At 43.9% G+C, this 13,849-nt stretch overlaps 1 protein-coding gene across 2 annotated transcripts in view; it reads left to right on the top strand.

Annotated features, from left to right (window-relative positions):
- Positions 1-8,771, top strand: part of WIF1 (WNT inhibitory factor 1) — a 151,525-nt gene extending 142,754 nt beyond the window's left edge. For both annotated transcript variants that reach the window (XM_063930491.1, XM_063930490.1), the window contains one exon: positions 8,334-8,771. In XM_063930491.1, the coding sequence (XP_063786561.1) occupies positions 8,334-8,455 (122 nt within the window). In that variant the 3' untranslated portion in view covers positions 8,456-8,771. The remainder of the gene's footprint in view (positions 1-8,333) is intronic.
- The last annotated feature ends 5,078 nt before the right edge of the window (positions 8,772-13,849 follow it).

Raw genomic sequence — 13,849 nt, 5'->3', positions numbered from 1 at the left:
TATGCCTTGTCCGGGCCAGAAACTACGGCCATGAATAATTATATTCAAGAAAGCCTAAAGAAGGGATTTATTAGACCATCAAAATCTCCTTTAAGTGCAGGTTTTTTCTTTGTGGAGAAAAAAGATGGCTCGCTTAGACCATGCATTGATTTTAGAACCCTGAATAAGATCTCCGTTAAAAACACCTATCCTTTGCCGTTAATTTCTGTACTTTTTGATCAGTTACGTTCTGCTGTAATTTTTTCTAAAATTGACCTTAGAGGAGCTTACAACCTCATCCAAATTAAATCTGGGGATGAGTGGAAGACGGCTTTCAGCACTCAGTCGGGTCACTACGAATACCTGGTGATGCCGTTCGGCCTGTCTAATGCTCCGGCAGTTTTTCAAGACCTCATTAACGATGTTCTCCGTGACTTCCTAGGGAAATTCGTGGTCATTTATTTAGACGACATCTTGATTTATTCTGAATCGATGGAACAACATGTTACCCAGGTGCGTCTGGTTCTTCAAAAGTTACGTGAGAATCATTTATATGCCAAGCTGGAGAAGTGTGATTTCCACGTCACGGAAGTATCTTTTTTAGGGTACGTCATTTCTCCTCAGGGATTTTCCATGGAACCAAAGAAGCTCCAGGCCATCCTTAATTGGGCGCAACCCACTAATTTAAAAGCAATTCAGCGCTTTTTAGGGTTTGCGAATTATTATAGGAGGTTCATTCATTCTTTTTCTGACCTGGTTGCTCCCATAGTAGCTCTGACAAAAAAAGGAGCGGATCCTACCAACTGGTCGCATGAAGCTGAATTGTCCTTCCAGGCCTTGGAACAAGCCTTTGTCTCGGCTCCAGTCCTCAGACATCCTAATCCGGAATTGCCCTTTGTTGTGGAGGTTGATGCCTCAGAGGTTGGAGTGGGGGCTGTCCTTTCTCAAGAGGATCCGGAGTCTCTGGAGTTACATCCTTGTGCCTTTATGTCCAGGAAATTCTCCTCCGCTGAATCCAACTATGACGTTGGTAATCGGGAGTTACTGGCGGTGAAATGGGCTTTCGAGGAGTGGAGGCATTGGCTGGAGGGAGCTAAACATACTATTTCGGTTTTGACTGACCATAAGAACCTGCAATATATCGAATCAGCTAAACGGCTTAATGCTCGGCAGGCACGTTGGGCATTATTTTTTACTCGTTTCAGGTTTATAATCACTTTCAGGCCTGGTTCCAAGAATACAAAAGCTGATGCCCTGTCACGTAGCTTTCTTCCAGTTCACAATAGCAATCCTGTTGTTACCCCCATACTTCCATCTTCGGTCATCCGGGCAGGCCTCACACAGGATTTATTTACCCAGTTAAACCAGCTTCAACACCAAGCTCCTAGACTTACTCCTGCTGGTCGTCTTTATGTCCCTGAATTTTTGAGAGCCACTGTTTTAACTGAATTTCATGACAACAAAGTCTCAGGGCATCCGGGAATCACTAAGACATTGGAGTTAGTCTCTCGCTCAGTGTGGTGGCCTAGTCTTTCTAAAGACGTTAAGGAATTCGTTCATTCATGTCAGGTTTGTGCACAGCATAAGGTTCCTCGTTCGTTGCCTATCGGGCAACTCATGCCTTTAGCTGTTCCTCTCAGGCCATGGTCTCATATTTCCATGGATTTTGTGGTTGACCTTCCCCTTTCAGCCGGATTCCGAGTCATTTGGGTGGTAGTGGACCGTTTTAGTAAAATGGTTCATTTTATTGCTCTTCCCCGATTGCCTTCTGCTCAAGGGTTGGCAGTTTTGTTCCTCCGCCATGTGTTCAGGCTTCATGGCTTGCCCACTGATATTGTTTCTGATCGGGGTCCACAATTCATCGCACAATTCTGGAAATGTTTTTGTGCCTCATTGAAGATGACACTGTCTTTAACATATGGTTACCACCCACAGTCTAACGGGCAAACCGAACGAGTCAACCAGTCATTAAAACAATATTTGCGTTTGTATTCAGCCAAACTCCAGAATGATTGGTCCGAGTTTCTCCCTTTGGCTGAATTTGCTTATAATAACTCTTGTCATTCCTTCACCAAAGAGTCTCCATTCTTTTCAGTTTTTGGTTTTCACCCGAGAGCCAATTCTTTTTTTCATCATTCTCCAGTCTCCTCGCTAACCTTGACCTCCCATCTCAGAGCAATTTGGAAAAAAGTGCACCTTGCTCTCAGAAAAGCGGCCTTCCGAGAGAAGAAATTTTCTGACAGGCTCCGACGTCCTTGCACTTTTAAGGTGGGAGATAAGGTGTGGTTGTCGACTCGCAACATCAGGCTTCGACAATCCTCGGCTAGACTGGGACCCAAATTTATTGGACCGTTTTTTTTTATTAAGAAGGTCAACCCAGTTGCCTTTCGGCTACGTTTACCAAGATCTCTCAAGATTGGAAATACTTTTCACTGTTCCCTGTTGAAACAATACGTTTCTTCCAGTAGATTTCCTCGGAGGATCTCTCAGGGTAGATCTCCGGTGGATGTACAGGGACAACAGGAGTTCTTGGTAGAGAAAGTTCTTGATTCTAAATTGTCCCGGGGTCGGCTTTATTTTTTAGTTCACTGGAAAGGCTATGGTTCGGAGGAAAGGTCTTGGGTCCTGGATAAGGATCTTCATACCCCTAGGCTCAAGAGGGCATTTTTTCGAGAATTTCCTCAGAAGCCTGGCTTTGGGGGTTCCTTGACCCCTCCTCAAGGGGGGGTACTGTTAGGCGCCGGGGTCCGCGATGTCCTCGCGGCCCGGCGCCTAGCAACTAGGGACGCCGAGCGTGCTAGCCGCCGGGTCCCTAGCAACGCTGGGACGCCGTGCGTGCGTAGCCGCCGGCTCCCTAGCAACACAGGGACGCCGGGCGCGCTGAGCCACCTGGACCCTAGCAACGGGGACGCCACGGGCGGACCGCATTCCCCGTTGCAGGGTCAATTTAACAACACACACACACACACTGGTTTTCAGGGCGTGCAGCAGGGCAGCTGCACAGCATTTAGGGTAATCAGATTCTGAACATCTGATTGGAGGACTCATTGCTAAATACCTTCTCAGTGCTTCACACAGACGCCGGTAATAGCTTCCTGCATGCTGCTTAGGTTTGCTGAACGTCTGTTCCAGTCCTGCTGTGTCCGGTCATTCCTGTCCTCAGAGGTCCTGAATCTTGGAGTTGTCATCTCATCCCAAGAAGTCTTCTGGTCCCTTATTGTCCGCAACGATCGCCAGAGAATCTCGTGTGGTGTTCGTGAGTTGCGGCTCTGCCGTGTGCTGCGGCTCAGCCCGCTTTATTTTGTATTCTGTTTCGGAGCATTTGCGGAGGGTTCCGCTTCCACAAGTCCTCTCCGGAACTCGGCGGTGCCGGGTAGGAGAGTGGACAAGTGGGTATTTTGGTTGTCCTTTTCCCTGGCGGTTTTTCCGCACATATTCTAGTTTTAAGTTAGCTTGTAGCCCCTGGCCTTGTTGCTTAGTTAGAGGGCCCCTTGTTATAACCCTGTCTCGGATTTCCCTTTGTCTCCCATTAAGACCTGAGGGGCATCGGAGTTGGGCAGACGTAATCCGCCCTTCAAACGCGGCTGCCATGGGCTCAAGCAACCATAGTCTCGCAAGGGATTTCTGACAGCACGGGCGAGACAACGGAGTTAGGGCGCCAGGGGCTATTTTCCATTCCCGCTCCCTTTCCTAGCATTACTTTCCAGTGCTCAGGTCCTTGTTATAAGATCTCCTCAGACCAGAGTGCTGGAATCATAACACCTAAGTCCTGCAAGAAAGCTGCACTAACCCACATGTACAATTCAATGAATGAATAGATCTGTAATTTACTCCCACACTTATTCTGTTTACTATTTGGGTGCCTTGAGTCACTCAGCCAAACCCCTGTTCTCCCTAATTGCTAATATACAATTTTTTTTATTAGAAATTTGATAAAGAGAACAGTGTAATAGAATTTTTTGCTCTGTAATATCTCTTTTCATACTTACTCACTCTCCAATGTTTGAATACTCTCAGAAATATTATTTCGTGTAGCAGAGTATAAGTGAGCAATCAATTTAATACGCTTTTTAAACCCCCTTTTTCTGATGTCTCCAGTCGCCTGCATGTATGTTTGTCTCGAAAAGTAATAAAAGTTAAGTTTTAAATACACCTATATACTTACCGCATAATTATTTTTAAGTTTACCCCAGATAGACCAAACAGTCTTCTTTTCTTCTTCGGAAAACCCCACGAAATGTAGTTTGTCCTGAACTAATTTCTGGGAGCACCACCAACCAGTCACAACTGCATAAAAACACTTGAGGTAAAGTCAGTAGTCCCACGTTGGTTAATACGATATCGTATACCTATATATTACTTTGATTAGTAACGCCTTACTACTTACTTATTAGAGTCCATACCCCAATTTTCTTTTGTAATCCTTACTTTATATCAGCCTGACATCACTTCCTGTATACCTCCATAACTATCCTGATTTAGGAATGACAGTCCAAGTTTGAGGGAGAAAGTTTGTCTCCACTCACTATGGTGCTGTAATTCAGGGGTGATTTTCTGGAGCTAGGGTGGTCTAGAACTTCTGAAGCGCTAGTCATGGCCCAAGGTACACCGCACACTCTCACATGGTCTGACTATGCTTCCAATGCAGCATGACCACTGCTAGTCCCAACTGTCAGCAGTCCAGTCTTCCTGCTGTGACTACATCAAAACATTGTACAATGACGGCATCATCTTTAGTAAATAGTGATTTTAGGTTCATTGTACATTCAGTATATAGTGTATGCAAGTCCTTTGTGTATTTTGTTAGTCTAAAACATCAAGGAAACATCAATCCAAGAGAAAAATATACTCTGTGCTATACTCAGTGAAACATGCTTACAGTAAGGGCTAGAGTGTACTGGGAGTGAGATAGAATCCGTTTCAGCACTTATTTCTGATGCACTCTGTGAAGTCTCTCCCTAGAAGTCTCTCCCTAATATACAGATGGGTCCACGGTTATCTAGACTAGTTTTCTGCGCCTAGGCACAACATGATTTATTAGCATAAACTCTTCATCTATTGTTCTCAACTGCAATACAATACAGAGAACAATACAGCAGGGGATTAAGTCATTACAGCAGGGGATTAAGTCTGACTGGCCAGTCTCAGTTAATCCTATTAAAGGTCAAGATAAATGTGGACCCATCTGTATACTGGTGTCAGTCACTGCGAATAGTAACAGAGCAGTGAGTAGGCGTGTACAGTGACAACATGCTGTGCCCCTCATTAATAAGCTGTTAGGACTAAGGGGGACATGTACTAAGCAGTGATAAAAGTGGAGAAGTGAGCCAGTGGAGAAGTTGCCCATGGCAACCAATCAGCTGCTCTGTATACTTTTATAGTATGCAAATTATAAATGTTACGTCAGTGCTGATTGGTTACCATGGTCAATTTCTCCGCTGGCTCACTTCGCCACTTAATCACTGCTTAGTACTTGTCCACCTTACTTGTTAAATAACCACATTTAAAGGAATTTGATTTATACCTTCATGAACTGGTGCTGTTTGTTTTTACTGTGTCTCCCTTAGTGTACAGATTTCTTATAACACAAAATAATGGTGGTCAAATTATGGTTAATGTGCTGGAGGTGCAGTCAGAGCCAGTGGTATTAGCGGGTTGGGTATGTGTGACTGGAGGTCAGGAGACCGCCGGTCACAATACTGATGGCGGGATCCTGGCTGTTAGGTGACCGGCAGAGAGGGCGAGTGCAAAGAAGCCCCTTGCGGGCTCGCTGTTCTTGCCATGCAGCGGGCTCGGTGGCTTGCTGTGCTTGCCACAGGTTCTATTCCCTCTCTGTCATGGACACCCACGAGTGGGAATAGTCCCTGTTGGTCAGCATGCTGACCGGCGGGATTTTCAGATGCCGGGATTCTGGCATCGATATTGTGACCGGTGGTCTCCTGACCTCCGGTCACATAAGCGCATCCTGTATTATCACCCTGGGCACTACTCTCCTTCAAGCACATCTCCTTTCAGAATACAAGTCCTCGAGACCTGCTCATTTAAGGAAGAAAATAAAGAAAAATGCAAGAAAAATTCTCTCCAGTTCTAGCTAACATAAACATCCTCTATATTTGTGAGGAACCTAGCTTGTAGCCTACGTACTCATGCACATAACAGTTGTACACAGCAAGTTTGGGCCACTTAGAATAGGTAAGTCTCCTAATATAAGCTTCTATGCTGTATTCCCCATTTAGTGCGACACAGATAACAAGTTGACACAATGTTTTTTAGAGTGCACAACAACATCATGCTAATCAGACTTTTACCTAGCTGGGAGGCCTGCCCTCTCTCCTCCATTCACTCCAGGGAACCATAAACCAGCTCCTACTTGAGCAGAACCTACTGGAAAGATGTCTTTCCAACACACACTAAACTTTCCCTGGAGCATTAAATGATATCCCTGTCTGTATAAAACATAGGCACACTGATGTCAGTTCTGCATTTTGGCAGTAGTCTCTGACCCTTTTTAACTTTGGCACTCCTGTTCATCTTTTACAAGGACTCCTCTGGACTCCAACCAAGGTAGCAGGGCTGGAAATATCCACAGCTTACTCAGAAATGAAGAGAGGACAGGCCAGCAGTATCTAAGCCTAACAAAATCCACTTAAATATAAGTAGGGTACTTGTGTCAAGTCTAAAATATTTAGGTGTTTTTTATGTTTTTATTTTATCTTTTATTTACACAAGACGCCTCCTGCAGTGTTAGCATATTATCTTTATTTGCATATTATCATATTATCTGTGTTAGCAAATTATCATACAGCCACTGTGTACAAAGACGTAATAGCTGTGTGATATCCGTCCATCTCTGAATCAGGCCCAATGTCAATACTTTCATTAAGTCCAAAACTCTCACATCTAGCTAAATCTTTGTCCCTGCGGTATATCCACCTTGAGTTACAATGTACCACCTGAAATCCTCTAAGCCTAAGAGAGCTGGGATCTTTTCTATTTATCTAACTGAAACTTTATGATACACTGTGCACCTGATTCAGAGTTGAATGTTGCTGCGTCTGCTGGCAGAGATGCAGGAGCAATAATATGCAAATGCTAGTTTCAGCGTTCCCCTTGTGCAGATGCCTGTGTCTTAATGATAGGGACCCACCAGATGAGGCCACCTAGTCGTGGTTGGTGGGCCCATGTTTTGGGCCAAATGATGCTAAGCACCTCAGTTTTATATTGCAGGGTTTATTATAATTATTCAAATTAGCAGTGTTTAGAGTGTACATCTGCATTTTTCTTTTTTTTTCTACGTGGAACTACAAGTCCCAGCATGGTAGAACATCTCATTATGTTTAGAATTAGGGTGTGCAGTCCAACCCCCCCCTCCCCCCCCCCCCCCCCATAGTTCAGTTTTCCCTTGTGCAGATGCCTGTGTCTCAATGTGCGAGCTTTGAGATACCCAATTCCTGCGATCCGCACGCAGTAACACTGCCAATGATTGTAGACACCCCCCCATCAGTGCACAGTCGTCATGTCCACCATCGACACTTGCACTTGCCCTTTGGCAGGTGAAATGTCTGCATCTGAACACTGCAGCTGTGCATGTGAGAACTACTGTAAATCACTTTTTGATACAATCGCAAAACTCCCATAACAACCCCATGAGATGGATTTTTTTGTGTTCACTTCAGGCCACCTCCCAGTCTCCGCCACCTTTCTCATAATGTCAGGATAATGCATGCGTCATAGGAGTTTTCAGATTTTTTTTGCACATGTGCAGTAGCAAATAATAGCTAACAGTGGTGGTTGCAGAGGTGGGGCTGCAGCACAGTCCAAAATTCAAATAGGCCGATCCACACCAACTGCCAGTGTGTCCTGGCCAGCAATGTTTGGCAGCATTTGGGGTGGCAATTGGTTGATTTGGATTTTGGACTGCGCTGCAGCCCCGCCTCCGCAAATGCCACTGATTGCTCAGCTATGTGAGCATTGGCATTGTGTGCTGTTTGCGTGTGCATCTATATCAGGAATGTAGTCAATATCTAATATTGCAGAATGTGTTCCTGCATTTGGAATATCGTTTGGTTTTCCCAACATACTATAGATTACATCCACATGTCATTAAATAGTTGACAGAAGAAGAATTACAAGAGATCATGATTTTTAAAGGATAGCATAGGAGTGGTTAGTGTAGTGGATGGATCAATGCCTCTTGGTTATACACATCTGATATGCTTCACTTGTATCTTTTCTCGAACACATTTAAATGTTGATTGTTAATACGATGTTTGAAAGAAGTAAAAAAAAAAAGTTAGTGAAGTGTGAATAATGGTGCATGATGTTTTCTCATTTCTGTTCTCTTCATTTTACAGGCTATGGAGCAAATGCCATGAATGCTCTAAGGCCAACAGGTACCAAAAACAGACAGCACACGCCTTCACCTAAGAGGACTGAAGACAGGCACGTCCCACCCGAGTCTAATTATATTTGGTGAAGACCAGTACGCAAAGTTCTGAGCATTCCTTAACCTTCATTGTGTTGCGGGATACAATGCTGTTCGTAACAGTTTGACATTACTGGCATGAATGTTGCTAACTTCATCATAATAAACCTCTGACATAACATTTCATTTTATGTAATTGTTATAGGAGCTTAGTATTTTTTCAGTGGTTCTTATAACCTATGTAATATATGTCCACCATTCATTATGTTTATTATTGAAATAATAAAACTCATTTCCAAGGAGAGATAAGAGGTAGTGACATTGGGGGTAATTCAGAGTTGATCGCAGCAGCAAATTTGTTAGCAGTTGGGCAAAACCATGTGCACTTCAGGGGGGGCAGATATAACATGTGCAGAGAGAGTTAGATTTGGGTGGGGTGTGTTCAAACTGAAATCTAAATTGCAGTGTAAAGATAAAACAGCCAGTATTTACCCTGCATAGAAACAAAATAACCCACCCAAATCTAACTCTCTTTGCACATGTTATATCTGCCCCCCCTGCAGTGCACATGGTTTTGACCAGCTGCTAACAAATTTGCTGCTGCGATCAACTCTGAATTACCCCCATTGTCAGAATGTTTTACACCTAATTACTTAACATTTGCAGGTTGTTAACTCACGGTATGGTGTTTATTTCATGACTGCTGTGGCTTCTTTCTTAAACATTTTTAGTGACATAATTTAATTTTTTAATCTCTTTCCATATTTTGATGGTATTTAATACATCAGTCTAAAGGCCAATCAAGCTATATATTTCAGATGTGCTTTTATTTCAAGAATGAGTTAAGAGACCACATTTTCATAGTAAATGGCATACAAAACTAGTATATAGAAAACTACAGAATATGTAAAGACATGTTGCGTTGTCTTCAAATTTATTATTAATGCCAACACAATAAACTTTATTATGTCTAAAATAAAAGTGCCACTTGGATTGTATGTGTACATTTGTATGTTTGTTGGGTTGTAGTGCTTTATGTTGTTAAATTTATTTCTACAATAGCTTTTATGTCTTTGCCTGCTCTTTGTCATATCTTCCATCTGTTCAACAGATCTGGTATGATATACCAGCAGACGGGATGCCGGCTGTGAGGCTGCGAGTCCCGTCACAGACTCACTGCACTTTCCGTGCTTCGGGTTCGGTGGAGAGCTTTGCACGCCACAGGTTCTATTCCTACTCGGTTGGTGGCATGGACTCACCAAGCTAGTGGGAAATCCGGGCGGGTGTCAGGATTCCACCGGCATAATGTTGGCTGTCGTATTCTGGCATCAGTATCCGGAACGCCGGGATCCCAACAGCTGGCATTTTAACTGCATCTCTGTTCAACACCCCATTAGTATCATATAACATTACACAAGTCTCTCACTACTAGACCACACTTCCAAGCAATTTCATTGGTGTACAATCCAAGCCACTGTGGTGGTAGTAGTAGTAGTAGTAGTAAATATCTCCATAAGAAAGGAGATCTCCGACAAGCGTTAATAGGTTTATGAGAAGTAAAGGCAAACAATGGCAAATCTGGAACATTGAAAAGTAGCCTACATATTAGGCAGCTGAATATCACGGTATGTTTGGTGGCATGTCGCTGCTAATAGAATCGCCCATCACAGTTGTTTTGAGGCCACATTCTGTAAAATAAAACTAGTTGCTCAATACAGTATCTTTGCCAACATGGCCATGGTAAACCAGTATACCAAACTTGTATATAAAATAATCATTTAAATTAGAGTTCTTACATTAAATAAAACAACTAAATTGGATATACAACTGCTGTTTTGTCATGTACATGTGTAATGTACACTATTATAATGCTTTCTGTAGGATCCTAAAACATTTTCAAAGAAAATTGATAAATGTATTGGAAACATTTGTAATAATCTAATTAAATAAACATTTTCAGTCTTGATTATCATAGAGCAATTATGCTTTCTAGCTAACTAAAGGATTTTGTTACACTTGCCCAGTAGTCTTCTAGCCTCCTGCAATACTAGGCTTCACCTATAGCAGCCGTCTTTTCTGGGTTAATTAGGTCCACCCAGTACTTAGATGCCCCCAGGTCTTATAGAAGGACAAGGCGACTATAGGAGGCTGGGCAAGGGCAAAAAATAGAAACTATAGAGAGAAGTTCACTGGATGAGAAGTGGAACAGGTAATAATGGATAAAGCTGCAAAATGCACAAACTGAAATAAGCATTTGAATGTATTCAAATGCAACAATGCACAAGGTGGTATAAGCAACTAAATATAAACTGTATATGAATGCAACAATGCACAAGGTGATATAAGCAACTGTCAATTGATCATAAATGCAACAATACACAGGAAGGTACAAACAATTGATAAAGTAAATACTGAATTATTATGCAACAATGCACAGGATGATATAAATAATCAAATTCAAGTTGTAACTCAGACTCTTGAAAATAACTAATGCAAATTCCCAGGACTTAGCTTAAACTGTCTGATGTAGATTCTGAAGAAGCCCGGAAACTGGAACAGAACCACCTGGAGGGGAGCTGAGATCCAGAGACACTGAGACAGGGGATAATTCAAATCTGATCATAGATTTGCTAAATTCAGCACATCTACGATCATTTAATCTGACATGTGGTGGGACGCCCAGCACAGGTTTAGTCCACCCCGCATGTCAGGCCCTACCTCACCCACACAGGTGCAAAAGCATTGCACGGTGGCAATGCTTTTGCACCTGGCAAGTAGCTTCCTGCCAGCGCAGCTCCTGTGCGCTGGCAGGTCACTATCCACTACATCTCGGGTCGCAGCAGCTGTATGTGATGTCAGGCAGCCGCCACGGCCCACCACCCCAACGGTCTGTACACACCTGCGTTGTCCGGACTGCGCCCCACCAATGGTGTTTTAACACCATTGGCATGCCCCCTCCCACCCCGCAACCGCCTCTGCCTGTCAATCAAGCAGAGGCATTCACAGCCCAGAGATGCTTTTAGCATTTCACTGGGCTCCCGGGGTGCACAGGAGCACTCCACAAAAAAATTCATACTGCAATCGCTGCCGCTGCAATGATCCAGTCTGAATTAGCCCCTGAGACCGGCTTCTGAGCAGGGTTTCACTGTGTTTCTGTATTAGTGGCAGGCTGCATTTACACCATTGGTAGCGCATTGTGTTTGTATTTTTGTTTGCATAGAATGTTTAAATAAGAAAGATTTCTTTTAATCACAAGGTAATTTACTAATTACACCAAAACATACAAAAAGCAGCATCACATATAAATAATAACAATAAATGGTCACATGCAGTGATCATACCAAGAAATTTTGGAGAACTTATTAATTATAAAGCTGTTCCTTTATCCCTAATTTGGGTATGCAAATTTTGAGACAGTGCATCTGATGAATATTCAAAGGCAAAGTCAGTATTGTAAATGGGATCCCAAATGTGTTAATGATGTCATGAAGCAGGTACGCTATGCTACTACCCCTAGCCACAGAGTTTGATCTCACCCACGGGAGTAGTGAAGCCGTCACTTAATTCCGTCACCGGTGTTGAAATACACAGTCTCTGACTAGTACAAATTTGCATACCCAAATTACGGATAAAGGAACAGATCTATAATTAATAATACAATAATTAATACGTTACTCCAAGATTTCTTGGTATGATCACTGCATGTGACTTTTTATTGCTATTATTTATATGTGATGCTGCTTTTTGTATGTCTTGGTGTAATTAGTAAATTTCCTTGATTAAAAGAAATCTTTCTTATTTAAGCAATCTATATCAGCACTCCTTTCTGCTGCCTTAAGGTTGCAGAGTATTTTACTTATTAAAAATATAATGTGTAAATAATCCTAGCACCACAAATGCTTTAAACCCAGAGTAATACTCCCAGTTCATGTTATGCCACACAGAAACCCCAGATAACATAAGCCACAGTGCCCCCACACTGGTAATAAAGCGGTGGGGGGAAGGGCAATGTGTGAGGTGCCCTGGGCAACCGACCTAGCTGCCCTGTTGTTAATCCAGCTCTGCAGGTGACCACAGCACTGTTAGGCAGCTATGTAGAGTTTTTAAAATAAGCAAACTAAATTAGTTTTTAATAAAAGGGAATACGGGAGAAAGTACCCAGATACCCTGATCTTGAGAAGTAAAATTATACTGTATTTCTCTGACGTCCTAGTGGATGCTGGGAACTCCGAAAGGACCATGGGGAATAGCGGCTCCGCAGGAGACTGGGCACAACTAAAGAAAGCTTTTAGGTCACCTGGTGTGCACTGGCTCCTCCCACTATGACCCTCCTCCAAGCCTCAGTTAGATTTTGTGCCCGGCCGAGGTTGGATGCACACTAGGGGCTCTCCTGAGCTTCTAGAAAGAAAGTATATAATTAGGTTTTTTATTTTACAGTGAGACCTGCTGGCAACAGGCTCACTGCAGCGAGGGACTAAGGGGAGAAGAAGTGAACCTACCTGCTTGCAGCTAGCTTGGGCTTCTTAGGCTACTGGACACCATTAGCTCCAGAGGGATCGACCGCATGGAACTGGCCTTGGTGTTCGGTCCCGGAGCCGCGCCGCCGTCCCCCTTACAGAGCCAGAAGCAAGAAGAGGTCCGGAAAATCGGCGGCAGAAGACATCAGTCTTCACCAAGGTAGCGCACAGCACTGCAGCTGTGCGCCATTGCTCCTCATACACACTTCACACTCCGGTCACTGAGGGTGCAGGACGCTAGGGGGGGGCGCCCTGAGCAGCAATAAAAACACCTTGGCTGGCAAAAATACCACAATATATAGCCCTAGAGGCTATATATGTGATAATTACCCCTGCCAGAATCCATAAAAAAGCGGGAGAATAGTCCGCGAAAAAGGGCGGAGCTATCTCCTTCAGCACACTGGCGCCATTTCTCCCTCACAGCTCCGCTGGAAGGAAGCTCCCTGGCTCTCCCCTGCAGTCTACACTACAGAAAAGGGTAAAAAAGAGAGGGGGGGCACTAAATTTAGGCGCAGTATATATAACAGCAGCTATAGGGGACATAATTCAGTTAGTCCCTGCATTATATAGCGCTCTGGTGTGTGCTGGCATACTCTCACTCTGTCTCCCCAAAGGGCTTTGGTGGGTCCTGTCCTCTGTTAGAGCATTCCCTGTGTGTGTGCGGTGGGTCGGTACGGCTGTGTCGACATGTTTGATGAGGATAATGATGTGGAGGCGGAGCAGATGCCTGTAGAAGGGATGTCACCCCCTGCGGGGCAGACACCTGAGTGGATGGACTTATGGAAGGAATTGCGTGCACGTGTCGACTCCTTACACAAAAAATTTGACGACATGCCAAATGCGGGACAGCCGGCTTCTCAGCTCGTGCCTGTCCAGGCGTCTCAAAGACCATCGGGGGCTCTAAAACGCCCGCGACCTCAGATGGCAG

This window comes from Pseudophryne corroboree, chromosome 6, assembly GCF_028390025.1.
Source record: "Pseudophryne corroboree isolate aPseCor3 chromosome 6, aPseCor3.hap2, whole genome shotgun sequence".
NCBI classification, from domain to species: Eukaryota; Metazoa; Chordata; class Amphibia; order Anura; family Myobatrachidae; genus Pseudophryne; species Pseudophryne corroboree.
This window is presented reverse-complemented; position numbering and strand designations above follow the sequence as displayed.